Raw genomic sequence first — 20,327 nt, forward strand, 5'->3', positions numbered from 1 at the left:
CTCACAGCTTTCAGATAATGTAAAATGCGTTGTGTATGTGCATGGATTATTGTGCAGCTTGTGGTGATATATGGTAAAATACTCATGTTTGTCGAAAACTACTAACAACAATAAATCCCCTTGCTATCCATCTATTTATTCCTCTTTTTTTAAATTAAAATGTATGTGTACAATCCATATTATGAAAATTAACCACTGTAATGTGTATGGTTAAAGGAGTGATAGTGATATTTTAATGTGGATGAATTTCAATTAATTTCAGTCTAGTTTAATCTAATTAAAGCAAGTACTTAATCTAATTAAAGCAAGCTTAAAAGCTAAAAATATAACAAAAATCAAATAAATAATTATGAAAATAATAATGAAATGGAAGTAAAACAAGGGATGAAATTCAAACAAAATAAGACATTATGAAAATTTTAATATCAATTATATAAAAAAAAGTATGAAATTATCAAAAACTTACACAGAAAATGAAATAAATAATTCTGAATAAATTTATTATCATTAAAATTATTAAAGAAAAAAAAATTAAATTCATTAAAATAAAATAAAAATTAAATAAAGGGGGGAATTGATGGATGTTTAGTTTACTATGACCCATCCCTATTTAATTACAGTTATTTTCCTTTCAAAAACATGACAAAAATAAATAATATTTTATTAAATAAATAAAATAGATAAATAAAAAATAATTTTTTTTTTAGATAAATAAATAAATCAAAAATGTAAGAAGACAGTCCCTATTCACATACACTGTGCTCTCTATAAGACCCCCCTAACCGGTATAGCTTTATAATCCAAATATATGTAATCTCTCTGTAAGCAGCCTTTTGAAACGCGTTTCAAGTCTTAATGAATATGCATTTTATTTAATTACCTCAGTACACATGTCAGGGTCATTTCATATTGTTTCTTCCCACAATACAATCTCAAACGTTCACTGTACAACACAGAAGCGGCCACCAAAGCACTTTCATTCCTCTTTAAACCGCTTCGTCCTTCCTCTAAAAGCCTCTTGTTGTCTTCCATGATAGCCTATCTGCACAAATTAATTCCATTTTGCTGCTGACTTTTAGAACATTCTCAAATTCTTTTCCCGCACTCCGTTAATTGCACGTCACTTTTCAAACTTATCATTCCGTATTCGCGAGTTCAAAAAAGCCCAGCAATGTTGAAAGTGCCGGAGGCGGCCGCCGCCTCTCGTTCAGTCAGGACTCAATCAAAGAGAGAGCAAGGACAGTGATGTCATACTAAAACACTGAAACATTAGTGCTGCGAAACTGTCAGTCAATACAAATCACCCTCTATATCATTACGACCGAACATATTCCATTTCAGTTCATATGGTTCAAACTCACTCAGCCTGTCTGTTTCTCCAGAAAATTCAATAATCTGAATGTTGGACACCGAAGTCGCCCTTCCTTTCCTCTCACTTAAGGAAATGAGCTTACCAATTTGTATGTAATTATTTCTTTGCCAATAAACATGACGATAAAAATGATGAGATATTGAAATCAATAAATCAATGTGCATATGTGTAGAGAAATGTGATAGTCTGTGGTTTTTATAAATATGTTTCTTCAATTTGTATGTCTCAGAGGTTGATCTTAAAGTGCCTCTATTATGGATTTTTGAAAATGACCCCTCATATAGTGTGTAACATAGCTCTAAGTGAATGAAAACATCCTGCCAAGTTTTAAATCTGAAAGTGCACTGTATATATAGTCGACTCTGAGTCGAAAAAACGAATCGAATCGCAAGCCGCTTCGTTGTGACGTCAAGACGAAAGATTAGCATATTGCCTGTCCACTTATTGCGTGAGCAGGCACTAGGAAAAACTTGAACCACCTCAAACACAACAGAGCATACTGCAGGGCTATTCAAATCTTTCCCTGGAGGGCCAATGCGTTGCAGAGTTTAGCTCCAACCCTGATCAAACACACCCACCTGTGATTTTCTAATGATCCTGAAGACATTGATTAGCATGTTCAGGTGTGTTTGATTAGGGTTGGAGCTAAACTCTGCAGTGCATTGGCCCTCCAGGGTAAGATTTGAATAGCCCTGGCATACTGGATAGCATTATGATGAGAAAATGCTGTGCTCTACAAGGTGTTTTTGTGTTTCATATTCTGCAGGTCTCTGGCTAACCGGCTAACTCACGTTACTGTATTACCTAAAACTGAGTTTATTAATGCAGATTGTCTGTAATTCTTACTACTTTGAGTAAAGATAAAGGATGGAGCAAGATTTTTTTTAGCAAAATGTAATGTTCCATCAGTCATTCATGTTAGCTCAGCCAACGTACATGCTTAGATACAGTTTCCACATGTGCACCGCAGTAAATTAGAAACACACACACACACACACACGCACACACACACGCACACACGCACGCACGCACACGCGCTTGTTGATGGATGCACTCTTGTTAGTGCTGATGGTAAGGAATTACAGTTGAAACATCCCATAATGTACCTCAAACTGAGCAGCATCACTGAGAAACGTCCTGCTCAAGGCTCAGGTTACTATTTCTTTCAATGTTTCATCATCGATATGGACTCGCGCTGGGGGATTGGAGTGAAATCGATGTCATCATTACAGTCTTTGCAGTGTGTACAATCTCTGAGTTCAAGAAGCCTTTGGATGGAGCTGCAGTTCAGTTATGGTAATGGGCGCTGTACATGGTACACTCTTAGAAAAAAGGGTTTATTGGTGTTCTATATAGAACCATATGGTTCTTTACTCAACTCCAAAGAACCTTTTATGCTAAAAAGGTTCTATAATGCCAAGAAAGAACCCTTTTTGTCACAAAGGTTATTTAGGCTATTATTTATTCATATATATATATATATATATATATATATATATATATATATATATATATATATATATATATATATATATATATATATATACTGTACATTATTCTGCAACATTTTGTAAATGATTGTTTATTAAACTGTTGTAGGAAGGGAACTTAATATCACATTTTAATCATTTTTGGAGGAGAAAAACTGGAATGGAAACTCTCGTGTGATATGGATTAACTACATAAAATGAGATAAATATATACATTTTCTAATCCCATATCTTGAATTTTGTGATCATTCACATGCATTCATAAATGCATTTGAATACACTGAATAATGCAGTGAAATGTTTGTCAATAATATGAAATATTTAATCTGGAAAGGACAAAACAAATGATAATGAATGAACCCCTAAAGGTTCAATATAGAACTGCTTTGCTCCTAAATGCATATGCAATAAGGTCAGCCGCAAAAATAACCTTTACAGCTCTAATTTTCCGTTAGTGTGTCGTTAGTAAATCCTGAAATTAGATTTTTAAGCCAAAAGAGGGTTTGCATTAGTGCAGGCCGTTAGTAAATCTGGCCCCATTTGCCTGCAATTTCGAACAAAACCAATTCTGACACTAATTAAGTTTTTCTTTCTTTTAAAGCGAGAGTATTGTTACCAAGAGACAATGGTGGCAGTAATGATTATGTCTGAGACATGCTTTAAGTTTCTGTTTGTTTTGTGGTTGATATTTCTACAGTACTAACAGAAACCCCCAAAAGTATTCAGACAACTAAGTCACACAAAATTATTTTTATTAGGGCCGGGACTCGATTAAAAATGTATCTAATTAATTAGAGGCTTTGTAATTAATTAATCGAAATTAATCGCATTTTAATTGCATATAAATATTTGACCTAAGAACAATGAGATGTAATTTTTCACATGGATTTTTAGTATACCATTGAATAATGACTGAATACATAAGCTTAATCAACAAAATATTGTTTATTTATTTCAGTCCAGCAGACCAGTGCAATGTTTGCCATTAAAGGGTTAGTTTACCCAAAAATGAAATTGATGTCATTAATGACTCACCCTAATGTCGTTCCACACCCGTAAGACCTCCGTTCATCATCAGAATACAGTTTAAGATATTTTATATTTAATCCCAGAGCATATATGCAGTCAATGCACGCTATACTGTCCATGTCCAGAAAGGGAATAAAAACATCATCAAAGTAGTCCATATTTGACATCAGTTAGTTAGTTAGAATCTCTTGACGCATTGAAAATACATTTCGGTCCAAATATCACAAAAACGCTGATTTTATTCAGTATTGTCTTCTCTTCCGCGTTCCTCCAAAAAGATTCAAACGGTGTGAATCGATCAATGATTTGGGCCGCCAATGTCACTTAATTTCAGCAGTTCAGATCGTGTCAAACCGCCAATCTGCTGAAATCAAGGGACATTGGCGACCCGAATCATTGATCGATTCGCTGATTCATTAACCGTTTTAATCTTTTTGGAGAAAGAGAGGACAATGCTGAATAAAGTCATAGTTTTTGTTATTTTTGGACCAAAATGTATTTTGGATGTTTCAAGAGATTCTAATGAACTAACTGATGTCACATATGGACTACTTTGATGATGTTTTTATTCCCTTTCTGGACATGGACAGTATAGCGTGCATTGACTGCATATATGCTCTGGGATATAAAATATAAAATATCTTAAACTGTGTTCCGATGATAAACGGAGGTCTTACGGGTGTGGAACGACATTAGGGTGAGTCATTAATGACATCGATTTCATTTTTGGGTGAAGCAAAAATTCATTTCATTTTTAAGTGTAGCAAAAGCATATTTGTGATATTTGAGGCTCGATGTGCTGCGGTGATACGCAAATTCCCTGTTGTATAGCTTGCACACAACAATGCTCTTGTCACCGCTTCCATCCTTTCTTTTTTTAAAACAAAATTTCCCATCCACGGGGCCAAGCAAAGCGGGCTCATCAGCTTCTTCGTTCATGTTCTATGGTTTTTTGTTGTCGTGACTTGTGAGCGCTAGTTGGTGTTCCAGTACAATCGGTCCGTCTAAACTCATTCATTGAAAAACGTTCCGTGGTGCAAAAATAAGTGTGGTTAAAATTATGTTATTTATTTTTTTGCATAATTAATTAACGCGTTAAAGTCCCGGCCCTAATTTTTATATTTCATTGCACTACAAACAAACACCACTTGAAAATACATTTATCCAAATGCAAAAATGTAAATGCAAAAATATTATTTAATTGTGTGTATTAAATTTAAAAAAAAAAAATGTTTAGAAAAGACAAAATGCAAAATAAAAAATTAACCTTAACATGGAGTTTTATTCCATGTTATTCCAATTTTTTTTTACAAGGCTATTTCCATCACACATGTAATGACAAAGGACATTGCTGGTTCATAAAAAAAAGAACAACTCTCGTTATGCATGTGTGCAAACTCAAACTCAAGTGTCTGTTAGTCGTTTTTTCCCCCTAAAAGTTCTCACAGTTGAAGAAAGGCCATTATATGTTTGTTTTTTCTGCTTATAGCAAACTTTAATTTTTTTAAATAATGAATGTAGTGTTTTTGATTTAGGACTCAGGGTCAAAAGAGATGGACGAAAGGTTAAATCTGCTAAATCTCTGTGGCCAATTTCATCTCCATTAATGTAAAGTCACTAAGTCTAAGCCCAAGTATTTATGCTTTTCCGTGTTGATTTAAAGTTATTTTATGACTCTCTTTGTCCATCATTTAACAAGAAAGCTGCTAAAACCTATCTGTTATTTAAAAAAAAAATGGTTTCATTTTAAGGGTATAAGGGCCTCCTGATTTCCTGAAGATTACTTTTTTAAAGTTTCATGTTATTTATTTCTATTCATTTATTGTGTTTAATTTCTATTGCTTTAGATGTTATGAATTGCTTTTTCTTCAGACTTTCTGTTTTCTGTTTGATAATGTACTTTATTGCGAGTTTCCTTTCTTGTCTTACGTATTCTTCTGTGATATATGTATCCCCAGCGATCTTTGTTCAATAAAAAACTGCATGCGTTATATACGGCATACAGTATATGGCTTCTAAAAAAATAATTGCTAGAGCTGCATCTTTTCAACCTTGTTCATGTGTGAACTCATTCCCTAACAAAAAGCATGCAATAGAGAAAAAAAGATAGTGTATATGTGTGCGTCTTTGACGAAGAGCAGCAAATTTCCTGTGGTCAGAGGTGGTCTGCATTTGCATAATCTTTGGGCGTAAATTGCTGAAAGTCTAATTTTGAAACATCCGCTCAATCTCCGTCAGGCGTAACACTTAATCAGAGATCAGTCCGGCAGACAAGTGGGGTCTGGCACGTTGGTCATCCCTCAGCCTTCCGCCAAAGCTTTCATTCCCCTCAGCCGGAGAACTGTTAATGAACATCAAAGCTATCTTAAATCAACAGTCTGCCGCAGGTGAGAGCTGCTTCGAGTGGCGAGAAACGAACCTCGCATGAATCAAAGATGCTCCTTTTCCACTCGGTCCGTTAGGATATTTGTTTATATAGCTAACTTTCAAGCTTACTAATCAATTCAAACTCTGCAGCACGCTCAATCGCTCTGCGCAGTCTTTTCATCTGCAATCTAAGCAGCAATGTGCCAATACCTATTTTCAGTCTTTAGGCAAACAAAAGGATTCAAGGCGTTTTCCGTTGCCGGCACAATTCAGGCACATTAACGATGCTTTAATTATAATTAAGAAGACAGAGATCTAAAAAAAGAGAAAAGAAACAGCAAGCGCTGGAAAGAACAAAACACTCGCACCCTAATAGCATGTGGGCTGTTTGGACACTTGAAAGGTGAGTCGAAAGCAAATCAATAACGAGCCATTTTGTAATTAACAGAATGTGTGCTGAATTAGGCAAACGACTGTCTGGAGAAATTGAAAATATTGATTTTAATTTATAAAATATATTTCAGCCCTTTGATGCCCTTGCGTCGACAGACAATTAGATTTAACCATCACCTCGATATTTTTGCCTTCTCGTTTCTTCTTATTATCATAAAATCTCGATATTTTCCTATATAATGGGGGAGGTAATGATGTTCGGGAAGGTCAGAGGCTGGGATGGCCAAGGTTGAGGAGGAGATGACCGAAGGAAACGAGAGCTTGTCTTTCAACCGATGGGATCCGCTTGCTTTCAAAGGCCCATAAAACGAAATGAAGCCCTGGGGGTCTGGAAGCAGGCTGGATTATGTTTTCAAAGATGTGTACCCTGTTTGCAGTTGTGACAATGGCGTCTTGGAGCCTCTTGCCAATAGGCCAGCAAACACAAGCGCACATTGTGAAACAGCCCCTTTGGGTGATTAGAATAATCACTTCCTGCTTGCCAGCTCTTTCAAGCCTATGCCAAAGCTCATAGATTAAGGTCACACCGCCATACACACCTCCAACCACCAGGCTCAGAACTATGCTTTCATCGAATAATGCAGCTGAACACCAGCGTGTTACAATTTTCTGTTTGTTTTCTGCTTGATATTCCTAACTAAACAATGAACAGTACTGACAGAGACCCTAGGCACTTAAGTCACACTTTTGGAAGTGCACATTTTGTAATTTCTTTGCACTACAAACAACTGATCAAACCAATTGGCATCTACAACAAATTATGCTCTTTTTTGAACTGATTATATTCTTTGTCTTGGGAGCGTAACCACAGGTGTATCTAAAAATAAGTGTGACACTTCCTTTCTTTAAAATGAAGAATGCTTGCTTTGATTTTTCATCAAACAAGTTGTCCACAAGTTGTGTAGATTTATCCATTTTTAGATGCCAATACGTTTTGGAGGCACTGTAAGTTCAGTATATGAAAATAAAATAACATAACAGAAAAACACTTTTGAAAGGAATGTGAAATTATCATATCTGGTATCAGTGTAATTTGCCATTTCGTATCCTCTGAAGCGTTCATAAACAGAGGTTTCAGGGCATGTGGGTTGAGAACGTTTTTCACACACACACAAAGCACATTAGTGAAACTGCCCATTAGCCCTGAATGCAAATGCATTTAACCCTGTGCGTTACAGTGTTGCTTTCTTCAAATGATTTATTTATTTATTTGAAAGCATTTATAGTGTAGTATGATGGTATTTAATATATTAACATAGGACACAATTAAGAATTATGTTTTAAATGCTCAAACAACAGTGAGGATAAATGATAATGATTTGCTAAATGTATCTATATAAAATAAATATACCAATTCAAAACATTTTTAGAGGTGAAATGTTTACTATTTAAGAAAAAAAAATTGATAATTGTTCAATGGCATCTTTCCCCACTTTTCACAATATATTGGAGCTATTTTATGTCAAAAAGTCAAATAGGGGAAAAAAGCATGCACATCTAATCTTTTTAGTAAAGATGTAAAGCATTAGAGAGCCATGCAGTTTCTTTGAAATGAGGATCCACTCACCTGCATAGAATTCTGGGCTGTAGACTGCACCCACGACTGGATTCAACTTCCAGCCTAGACAAAGACAGAGAGAGAGAGAGAGAGAGAGAGAGAGAGAGAGAGAGAGAGAGAGAGAGAGAGAGAGAGAGAGAGAGAGAGAGAGAGAGAGAGAGAGAGAGAGAGAGAGAGAGAGAGAGAGAGAGAGAGAGAGAGAGAGAGAGAGAGAGAGATCATCTGATATTAGCCACCCTTGGTCTGCACTATGGAAATTCTACATCTGATCCTTCACAAGACAAAGAGTTGAATTCTGGTTAACTAGAAGCTCCAGACCCATGTGTAATGATGTCAGTAGACCAAACTGAAGCGCTTCTGTCATTCAGAGGCAGAATAAAGCCCGGAGTGGCCTGACAGATCTCTCTCTAATTCTAACCTCTACAAATGGTCTGTCTGTTTAAGCCCTCCATAAGTATAAAAAAAGATTCCTACGATATCAACTGAGATTTGATCTAAAAGGATGTCTCAGTTTTGCGAGTAAGTAAGAAAAGAGAACTGCTGTGAAAAACATTTCAGAGGATACTGAGAAAATCGACAGTTACAAGCACTCTTCTTCTCTGGTTTCAATCTGTGGGTCTGTGTCTACAGGAAGTTATTTAGAATGTGAAGACAGTCAGGTTGGTTACACTTTATTTTAGGGTAACATATAGTTACATTTTACTTATTCATATAAGTACTGAGTAATAGTAATTAACTCCATGGGCTTACTGTAGAGTTATGGTTTAGCTAAGGGTTCATTACTTGTAATTTACTATACTAAATACATGTAGTTAGGTGTAACTACGTCACTTTAAAATAAAGCGTTACCATAAAATTTCCTGTTGAGTTGCATACTTATTATGAGGTCTAAACTTTGTTCTGTACACTTAATAATGTTAATATATACAGTAGGGTCCCAAAGTATGTGACTACTCGAGGGAGGGAATGGGATTCAAAATGTAATAACTATTAAACTATTTGAAATATTTAATGATTTGAAAAAGCATCCAAAGAAGCATTTAAACAATATGAAATATGTATGGCTTGTCACTATTTCTAAGTTATTAATTAAATTAGTAAATATATGACATTGATCTGCACAAAATGCTCTTTGGATTATTCTCAAATAATGCTGGAGTGCCGTTGTCATTAAGTCTTTTCCCACCATTGACGGAATATTTCGGTATATAGAAGGGGGTGCAATTACCCATCTTCTGTAGAGGACAGAATCTCCAGATCAAAGCACAAGCGAAAAAGAAGCAGAAACAAGCGACTGACACTAGAGACTGCAGTCTTGTTAGGGTGCCCTTCTGAAATGCTGTAAATGCCAGCTTGAACTGGAGGGGTTACACTTATGCACATGTTGTAGTTGTAGTCTTTGACAAAAACCTGATTTTGTCAACTTTTTTGTTCAAAATGTTGCTTTTTTTAAGGACACTTACTCACATTCAAGTGTTGATAAAAAAGAATGCATGAAGCTAGAATAAAATGTTCTGGGGGCCATTAACATTTACTAGAGAAATCCTGACAGTGGCTGGCAAATTCTTTTAAACCACTGGTGGAGAAAGAGTTAAAGAAATATAAAGTCAACATTTTGCTGTACATGCTGTAACATTCTGTCATTTTTAAGGAAACAAAATTATAATAATCAGAACATTTTTACTTTTGAAGCCCACATGTATATTTACTGAAATTACATTTTGTTTGTAACTGACACAAGTAGGAACAACCAATATTAAACTTATTTTTAATAAATCATAAAAGGGCTAATTAATTGGCAATATCAAAAAAAACTTGTTCTTACCATTTGCATATGGGTTGACGGTCTTTTTATTCGTCATTACCCGTGCTGTTGCATTGTTAACCTGAGTACAAACAGGAGTGTGTGAGCAAGACACATACTGAAGCTAAAAGTGTAAATTGTTAAATATTGCATGCATTACAGTGAAGATTTTCAAATTGATTACAGATCATAACAAACAGTTAAAGAAAAGTGGTAAGACATATAAAGCAAAGAAAATATATGCAAAAGTCTCATCATAAAAAGACTCGTCGGCATGCGTCATCAAATGATGATCAAGTTGAAGGAGTACATGGAGAGAAAAAAAACACAAACACAAAATGCACTCAACAAACGAAAGGCATCGAATATGAGACAGCATGCAGTGGAGAGGGAACGACTAGGTAAAAAAATAAAAACAAGAGAGCGTAGGAATGGAAGGAAAAAAAAAAACGTTTGGCATTGCGCAACATACACTAAACCTTCAGAGTTGAGGTACAGTCGGAAAACAAAGCAACATTTAGCATTCAACACTCCAAGAGCCTTGTGCTTCATCACAAGAATAATAATCAGAAAGGAAAATAAAAAGAAGTAATAACGAAAGAAAATCATTCAAGCCCAAAGGACAGCTAACAAAGGATATAAAAAGAGGGTGCATTATTTAACATAATCATGGAGTTCAGAATCTGAGTAGGATGCGCACGATTCAGTTCAATCCAATCAGAGCCTCTCAGGAAGCTAAATGTTCACTCAAGTAACACGCGTACCAAGAGAAAACAGCATCAAGAAACTCAACATCAAGTCAAAAAACAGTCACGAGGTATCAGCGCGGAGTTCGTGAAATGGCAGATGGCTCTCTCCACTTACCATTCGCCGCCATCGCCCGCGTGTGTATGTATTGTTACCACGGTTACTGAGTTTGGTGAGGGGCCTACCAGCTACCGTTGGAAAAGGGGGGAAAATGAGAAGGCAAAATAGGCAACATCTTACTGAAAGACGGCACCACGTCACATCCGAATAACTCTTAAAAATTGAACATAAAAAAGCTGGAAAACAAAAAAATGCACAACTGTTAAATGGGAACTGGCTATAAGGATGGCCACTGTCATTGTAGACCTTCAGTGACTGTAAAGTAAGTGTCATTTGAGCTGTAGATTTAAAGGCTTGTGTTTGAGGCCAGCTCTGTCTAATAGCAGCCTCTTCAGGCCAATTAATGAGCGCTGCCGGCTTCAGGCTGCTTTTAGCGGAGATCCCTTGTCAACTTTGCAATAAGGCCTCTGGCTATCATCACACAAATGTTGTTTGCACTCTTCCTGATGACTTACTGCACCCATTTGCTTATTAAGCCAAAATATGCTATAAAAAAAAATGAACTGAAAAGAACAGAAAAGAATCGAATAAACACAAGTGAATGCCAACTAAAGCAAACCAATTAGATAACGGCGAGCACCGTTTTATATCTGATTTGAAGTCTTAGAATAACTGAAACGTTTTAGGGATGCAATGGAGGGAGGGAGGGAGGGAGGGAGGGAGGGAAAGAGGGATAGAGAGAGGAGCACACGCAGGAAAAGACGAGTGATGCGTCTAAAATAGTGAGATGAGAGTGAGGCACACACTGACACACAAAACAGAATGAAGGGTAACAACAAGAACGACAACAACAAACACAAAAAAATGAATAAAACAAACAAATAAACCAAAAAAAAAAAAAAACAATTGAGAAGGGAAATATTTGTTACATGCACCTCTATTTTACGACCTTCTACCACCGTGCCGTGTAATTTCTCTCTGGCCCTGTCCGCATCGGCACTATTTTCGAAAGTTACGAAACCAAAACCCTGCATGCAGGTGGGAGAGGGGAGGGGGGAGAACAACATGCACATTATTAATTCAGTCATACACCCAAGAAATCCACTGTGGCTCTACCTCTGCCATTCTCACACACAAAAACAGCTGCTGCTGCTGCTGCATTTACCCCCTCTCTCTTTCTCCTCCTCTTTTCTCCTGCACCATGCAAAGCATCGAGATTAACGATAATTTACGGGTTCTGTTAGAACCTCTAAGGAGAAATGAAATAAAATAGCACGTCTAAGAACGTAAAGTCACTTAAAGGAAATGCAAAAAAAAAAATAAAAAAAGAAAGAAACCAAACGAAAGATTATACCTTTAATAACAAGTCTTAGAGTAAACAAAATCTAGAGGAAAAAGTGGAATAAATGAAACACTGTCATTTAGCACTCTATAATGCAACATAAAGAAAAGTCATTACAAAAGAAAAAAACAACCCATAAGACAAATGATAAAGGATTGTGAACTACAGAACTTGTTAACATGCATCATTATCTCCCCAGCTGGAACAGAAGAACATAATTCATATTTCAATAAAGAAAATTGTTTGTGCACAGGAATGATGCTAAGTGTCATAACACTGAATAACGCTGTCAATTACGGAGCTCAGCGGAGAATTGTTCTTCATTTGACACCATAACAGAACAAAGACAAGTGCCAAACACATTTCCACACACTCCATTGAACAGGGCACTAATAACTCTAGCACAGCAGCTGATATGAGATTGCATTACATACGTTAACATGACTACAACAAGCATTTATTCTGTACAGTACAGCTATTAATTCATCACTGGATTCTTTCCCTTTTTTAAATAAACATGGTGTTCATTTAAGCTTCTAAACTCACTGGACTCTTCTGATTGGTCAAGAATAAAAGCATGCAGAGGAAGTAAGTCACACACGTACCTTCGATCCTCGTTCATTAAATATGATTTCAACATCTAAGATTTTACCAAATTGCTGGAAAGAGAACAGAACACAGATTAGACGTACACTCTAAATGTGATTTTACATGTAAACTCGCTTTCTCAAGGTGCATTAAGCCACATGTTTTAAATGTAGGTTTAGTTTAGACCTAAAAATCACCAATTATTCAATTATTAATCCTTGTAATGAGTCATTTATTATCCATTTATCTTTGTTCATCCGAAAAACAAATCGTTAAGTCAGACATAGAGCCTCAAGAAAAACAGATATAAAAGCTCTTTTTTAATTTGGACTTAAAATAAATAATCACACATCATTCAAGAGTTTGGGGTTGGGAAGTTTTTTATTATTATTATTTATTTAAAAAAATGCTCAATGCTCAAACTAAAATGTTTCTTATGCTCATCTTTCATTTAATAAACTATCATTTAATAAACTATAAAAAAAACTATATTATTACAAGTGTAACAAAAAATTTAATAAAATGTGATTTATCATTGATGTCCAAGCTAAATTTTCAGCATCATTATTCCAGTCTTCCATTAATTCTTTGAGAAAAGAACTGCATTTTACCAATGTAAATTTGTTACATTTTAATGCATTTTAATTTCAAAAATAAAATAATCCAATACTGACCCCAAACTAGTGTTGTCAAAAGTGCCGAGCGCGATACCGAATCGGTACTGAAATGTTAAAAATGTGACGCTTTGAGCGCTGTTGAGCTGTATTCGTCAACTCCTCTGACTGGCTATTGTGCTCACGCGCTCATCGGACGTGCCTGTGATTGGCTACATTGATCAACACACGGCAGTGGTTTGAAAGAACACGGAAGTGTTTGAAAGGGTTTTGAAAGAGAAAGCAGGAGCGTTTGAAAGCACAAGCAGGCGTCAACCAGCGGACCGGTAGGCTGATAGACGCCAGCATTCAAAAGCTCTTTGTGTATCTGTGCAAGCACTCTGAAAAGCATCACTGATGTATTTTTACAACATGTTTGTGAAACGCTGATCGTAGTAGCCAATCACAGACACATTTGATGAGCGCGTGAGCACAATGGCCAGTCAGAGGTGTTTACGATTACAGCTCGACAGCGCTCAGAGCGTCACATTTTTAACATTTCAGTACCGATTTGGTATCGCGGTCTGTACTTTTGACAACACTACCCCAAACTATGCATTTTTTCAAGACTCAAATAAATAGGCCCTAATTCAGTAATGCACTATTGAGCTACCAAAACGAGACTAGACATGATCACAGATCGTACCGAAACTTTAAATATCATGGCAGTAGGACAGCAGGTTAGCACACACATCTGTCTGCTCTGTGCTGGGACAGTAACCAAGAGAAAGAGAGAGAGCAGATACTTACGCCAAACATTTGCCTGAGGTCTGGATCTCTGAACCTGAAGGGGATGTTAGAGACGTGGAGCCTCTTGGGCTGCGTTTTGTTTTCTGTGTTTTCAGATGACTGTGTTTGCTGTTGGCTGTCTGTCTGTGCTGAATCGTCTGTCTGCTGTGGGAAAAAAAGAAATCAGGGAATATCAGTTAGTAAGAAGCGCCAGTTTAATGCGCCAACTGTAAATTTATTCGACAGTGAAGATGTGCTTTTCAGATGCAGAAAACCAGTTGTTGGCCACGCCACTGATGTGCTTTTTAACTTGGTCCATTGTAGCGCTGCAGTCAGGATGTATAGTCTATCGTGCCTGTACCTCCAGGCGCTCCCACAGAGCCAGACCCAAAGCCTTGTTTTAACAATATAGCTGGTGTAAACCTTTACCACCTGTTCCTGCCTCCCTTTCTCAGGAAGATACGAAAAACATATGTAGAGCGAGCGCACACACAAAAATGAGCATTTGAGTTGTAGTTTGTAATGCGGTTTTTACAAGGGTTGGTGCAATGGGTGAAATATGACATTGCTGCTTCACTATATCTTGCTTTCTCTGGCCACGCATGACTGCTGGCTGCTCCCTGCAACTATGTGCTTCTCAGTCTGGACTGCTGCCTGGGAGAGAAAATGGCCTAGCCCCGTGTGTGTGTCTGTTTCTGTCTGACTGTATTTGTATGACTTAGCTAGAGAAAGTATAGCATTGGCAGACTTTACTTTACATTTTCCTCCCATGTGTACATTTGTGTGTCAGTGGGCGACTTCCAAATGCCATTTCTGAGCCCTTAAAGGGACAGTTTAACCAAAAAATACTGCAATTCTGCAGTTCCAAACCAGTTTTTTTTCCCTCCTCAATGGGATAATTTTTGAATAATGATGTCAAAGCAAAGGATGCAAAAGTATTATACATGAGCTTGAATAAAATGGCAGTGAACGAGTTAACTTAAAGGAATCCAGCTCAAAAGAACGATTCATTCACAATGAATGATTCTGCTCTCATTAATGTGCATTTTCGTTTTCACCTCACCAAACGTGACTTCAGTTGCTCTGCCCTTTGGATTGAAGCCATAGTAGTACTCACTTTAATGTAATTCACCCATTATGTGTGTTAGCATGAGCAAGTTCCAATGTATGTGAATTTATGTGCATTTATTTTCCTTTGTAGCTCTTGAAAAAGGGAAGCGGAGGTTCTGCCTCGAGCCTGCAGTTATGCCCAGAGATATTTTTTAAACTTTCTGCTTGCTGCAGCTGTCCTGTCATGCTTCAAGCGCTCTGGAAATCATATTGTCTGGAACAAAAGAATGACTGAGTCCCAGTGTAACAACTGCCTCTTTGACATTACAGATGCTCAGGACTGTTAAAGCAAGCTTCACTGGAAATACTGGCAACGGAATGGACCGTGTGTCTGTGTGCATGCGGCATTGTTATTTAAACAAGGCGATGCTCAGGGCGACTCTGACAAAAGCGGCAACAGAAAGATTCAAAGAAGCAAAGCTCAAATGAAGAATAAAGAACTGCTTGCTGGGACTGTAAATATGAATACCGTGTCATCATAATGTTTGTACAGGGTACTATATACCCACCCGACTGAAACGGAAGGGTTGGGGGAGGGGGGGAGTACTTGAAAAATACTAGTCTTTCAATACATGAAAGGCGGCAGAAGTGCAAGGGGAAAAAAATATCTGTCTTGTGTTATTACAAGTCATAAACAAAAGAACACCCACTCCTGAAGGCAGAGAACAAAGAAAAACGGAAGATAAAACGCTAAAGCAGTGTAGTAAACCATCCAATGTAAAACTGACAAGATGTGCAGCGTCTTTATTGCTTTAACAAAATTGCACTTTTCCTATTGCGGGAGGCTCGGTTTAATGGCGTCGTGAGGCAAGCGGCCCTCTGCAGAAGAGACAACTGGGGTGTTATAATTGGAAATATGCTTTTCCATTTACTGCTCTTTCAATAAAAGTATAGGAAGGAATGCAGCAGGTCTTTAGGTTGAGGCATGGCGCAGTCGGCAGCCATATGTGCAATTTAAGAGATCTCATTTCATGGTCCGTGCATATGGCTGCCTTAATGGCTCAATTAATTGATTCCGAAATCAATTAATCGATTCGCCCCTGTCTAGTTGCCGTGGGGAGCCGGAGGCCATGGTGACTGATCTCAGGGTGATGGGATGAGACGGGGGAAAAAGGAAATAAATCTATACGACTAAAATAGGGGCCAGCGGCAGAAACAGAACACATTTTGTATCACATTCACAGTGCGTGTGGAAATATTCGTGAATCAGACTTGCCTCGAAATCCTAATTCAAACAGGCGACGCACAATAAGATACTTTTAATCGTGTCGAATCACAATAAATTCCAAAGCGCTATCAAAGAGAGAGAGAGAGAGGAAAAAAAGACCTCTGCTGCCATTTCTAGGGAGCCAGGTATTGTGTTGTTCCCTATAGGGAGGAAAGGTGAGGGAAAGATGGAGCGATAACGACAGGGATGTGAGGGAGGACAGCGGTTCAGCCTGGGAGACCTACTCAATTACTGATTGGGGACTCACAGAGTTGTGAGTGTTTACCATTCATTGATCTCACACTGAGTGCTAAACGGTAAACAGTGACAGGGCTACCAGTGTGTGCTCTGAGCACACACACACACACACACACACACACACACACACACACACACACACACACACACACACACACACACACACACACACACACACACACACACACACACACACAGCTGCTGGAGTGTAAGAGCCCACACGGACACACATATGGCAGCGCTGGACAGAAAAAGATAACCTCACAGTGAGGACTTGGAGCGTAAAGTGCCAGTAAAATATTTTCCTTTCCAAGGAATTTTTCAGTTGGGGGAATGTGGAATAATTGCATCAACCTTCATTGATCCATGAGGGAGTTTTTGTTTAATAATGTGTTTGAAAAGAGTATGGAGAAAGTTGCATTAGCCTGCAAAATAGACGTTTCATGAAAATGTATAGCAGGGGAAAAATACAAATTTATACATACTATACATATTGTGTGTGTGATTTTTTTCCCCTTATACATTTCTTTATGTAATGTATATTTAGTGACACACACACACACACACACACACACACACACACACACACACACACACACACACACACACACACACACACACACACACACACACACACACACACACACACACACACACACACACACACACACACACACACACACACACACACACACACACACACAATTATAAATATATACATATAAGGGCAGTTACCCACTTAACCTAAAAGGAGAAAAATGTTTTTTATTCTTTTCTCAGAACAATTCTGGGATGTGTGCCAGGTAAAAATACAGCCTGTGTGTGTGTGTGTGTGTGTGTGTATAGCATGCATACGGCTAACAGTTTACATAGCGTGCCATCTGTGCCGCATTCTTCTAACTGGCAGAAGACTCCAATATGGAGGGAAAAACAATAACAAACAGTAAAAAAAGGCTTCGGTTAATCTTTTTTGGTATCAAAAGATTCATTAATAGTCGTTCATTATAACAGACACATATTTTGGTGCATTGTTTGGTTTTACATGAGGAGAAAATAAAAGCCAAGCATTTGGGGAAGATAAACCAACCAAAGGCACAGCGCTCAGTGCGTCAGAGTGGTGCATGCTCATCTGCGGGGACGTTCTCATGCACAAACCACTGCACAATAGCTCAGAGGTCCAACACTGAGGGTTTCCTGCACTTAGTGAACCACAGAGGCGAAAAAAGGACAGATAACGTACATCAGCGATGATACAATTTCAAGATGTGCTATTTTCAGCATAGCAACATTAATAGGATGAGAAGCAGCAGCTGTCTAAGTCGACCTCCACTATCATTCGCGAGTCTACAACCATCCGTCGAACCCCAAAAGCTGCACCAGAGGGGTTGAGAGGGGGACGTTCTGCAAGATGTATGGGCCATACCCTCTCGTGGGTTTGGCCCCTTCCACACGTGTCCTCCCTTAAGGAAAGGCAGCTCTCCCTCCGCCTGGATAAGGGTGGGCACGCCGGGGCCGCCTCTCTTGGGAGCACATGGGGGAAGACAGCCAATGGAGCGTGACAGGAGTCAGAGCAGCAAGCCAACGCATTGAGCTGACATACACACTGTTTGTGAAATGTCCTTTAAAAAAAACTAAAGAACTGGATGAGAAAATAAAAGATTTAAAACAAAATGAGACTATCTGAAACAACTCTATCGAACAGTGACACTTAGAGGCGAAAGGTCACTTGAGAGGAAGCAGTGTCCCTGCGATTGGCTGATTACAGTCAATGAGATAATGCCTGGCTATCATGTTCACATCATGGTCAGACCAACCTGAATGGGTCAAACTAGCGGCAATGGACTGGCTAATTACAGAGTAAACAACTCACCCACTCGGACATCACCATTTTCTGTATTGTCCAAAACTAAATGAACTTGAAATGATCTGTGAGTGGGCCAGTTTTAACAACCACTCAGGTCAGTTGAATTAAAGGTCCACCTCTGCGTCTGTGACCATCATTACACCCCTGGTGTTAACTGAGAATCTGATGACTAATGTCCCGGGAAGAAGGTGACAATTATTATTAACAGCCATAACAAAAATGCTAGAAGCAGAAAATAATTCAAATAAAATTCAAGCTATTATTGAAGCCATTAAAACAAGGACATCACAAACTTATATTTTGAAGTGACATGGTTAATAAAAAGTATGTTAAGATAAACATACAAAACACATAGGTGACATTTTACGGTAACACTCTACAAAAAGGTCTCCGTTGTTAACATTAGTTCTTGCATTAACTAACAATGAGCAATACATTTGTTACAGTATTTATTAAACTTTGTTAATTTTAGCTAATAAAAATAAAACTGTATCGCTGTATCATAGTGCATTGACTAACTTGATCAAATACAACTTTTGATTAAAAGTAAAAAGGAACATTTCATTATAGCATTCATCAATTTAGAATAATGTTAATGTATAAATAACCTATTTTTCATTGCTAATTCTAAACAAATGTTAATTTAAGAGTATGTTACACTGCTGTTGTTTAAACGTTTGGCGGCAGCTGTTTTTGAAAGAAGTCTCTTCAACAAGTCTGCATCAAAAACACCGTTTTTTAATATAACACAGCTATTGTGAAATATGAATACAATTTAAAATAACTTTTCTATTTAAATATATATTAGATTGCAATTTATTTTTGTGACGTCAAAGCACATTTTAAGCATTATTACTCCAGTCTTCAGTGTCACATGATACTTCAGAAATCATTCTAATATTGTGATAACATTTATTATTATTATTATTATTACCAATGTTGTAAACAATTGTGCTGCTTAAAGCTACACTGTGTGATATTTTCCTCATCTAGCGGTGTAAAGGTATATGACCATCCAGTGAATAATAGTTTCTGTTCCTCTCAATTCTGATTTTGTTTTAACTGCTACGGTGGCTTATTTAGTCCTAGATTAACATGGCAATCCCCCTCTTCAAATTCGACACGGTGCCATCGGGTGTTAAAACGTGAAAGGCGAAGCTTGAATTTATGGGTATGTCCCTCTTTGGCTAATGTACTTTCAAGATGGAGGAGCAACATGCCGACCAGCATTCGAACCCCTCACCCATATGTATTTTCAATGGTATATTATAAACTTACGAGAATACTTTATTACTTGAAAGAAGTAAATATACATTAATGAGCACATATATTTTTGAAAGAACTAAGTGTTTTTAGCTAAGAATAAACAAAAAAAGTTACACAGTGTAGCTTTAATTTTTTTTTTGTGAAAGCCAAAAACAACATTTATTCGAACAAAAAATGTGTATATCATTGTAAATGGCACTGGCACTTTACTGGCACTATTTTTATTTCTGTTCAAAACGGTGGGTAAACGGCTCCTAAATTAACAACACATTACTTTTACAACAGAAACGAATTAATGGTAAACTTACTTAAGCTGCATGAACAATGCCTTTCTTCTAGAGCTGCAGTACAGCCAAAACAATATTTGTTGCATTAATTTCTGATTTTCTGACTTCTGATTTTTTCCCTCCATTGATAGCTATGCAACTAT

General features: G+C 37.4%; 1 protein-coding gene across 8 annotated transcripts in view; it reads right to left on the reverse strand.

The window, feature by feature from the left end:
* Positions 1–20,327, reverse strand: part of rbfox1 (RNA binding fox-1 homolog 1) — a 321,986-nt gene that overhangs the window by 24,175 nt on the left and 277,484 nt on the right. For all 8 annotated transcript variants that reach the window (XM_067414885.1, XM_067414877.1, XM_067414899.1 and 5 more), the window contains 5 exons: positions 14,214–14,357; positions 12,828–12,881; positions 11,816–11,908; positions 10,095–10,155; positions 8,279–8,332 (listed from right to left, as the gene is read on the reverse strand). In XM_067414885.1, the coding sequence (XP_067270986.1) occupies positions 8,279–8,332; positions 10,095–10,155; positions 11,816–11,908; positions 12,828–12,881; positions 14,214–14,357 (406 nt within the window). The remainder of the gene's footprint in view (positions 1–8,278; positions 8,333–10,094; positions 10,156–11,815; positions 11,909–12,827; positions 12,882–14,213; positions 14,358–20,327) is intronic.

Source organism: Pseudorasbora parva, chromosome 2 (assembly GCF_024679245.1).
Source record: "Pseudorasbora parva isolate DD20220531a chromosome 2, ASM2467924v1, whole genome shotgun sequence".
NCBI classification, from domain to species: domain Eukaryota; kingdom Metazoa; phylum Chordata; class Actinopteri; order Cypriniformes; family Gobionidae; genus Pseudorasbora; species Pseudorasbora parva.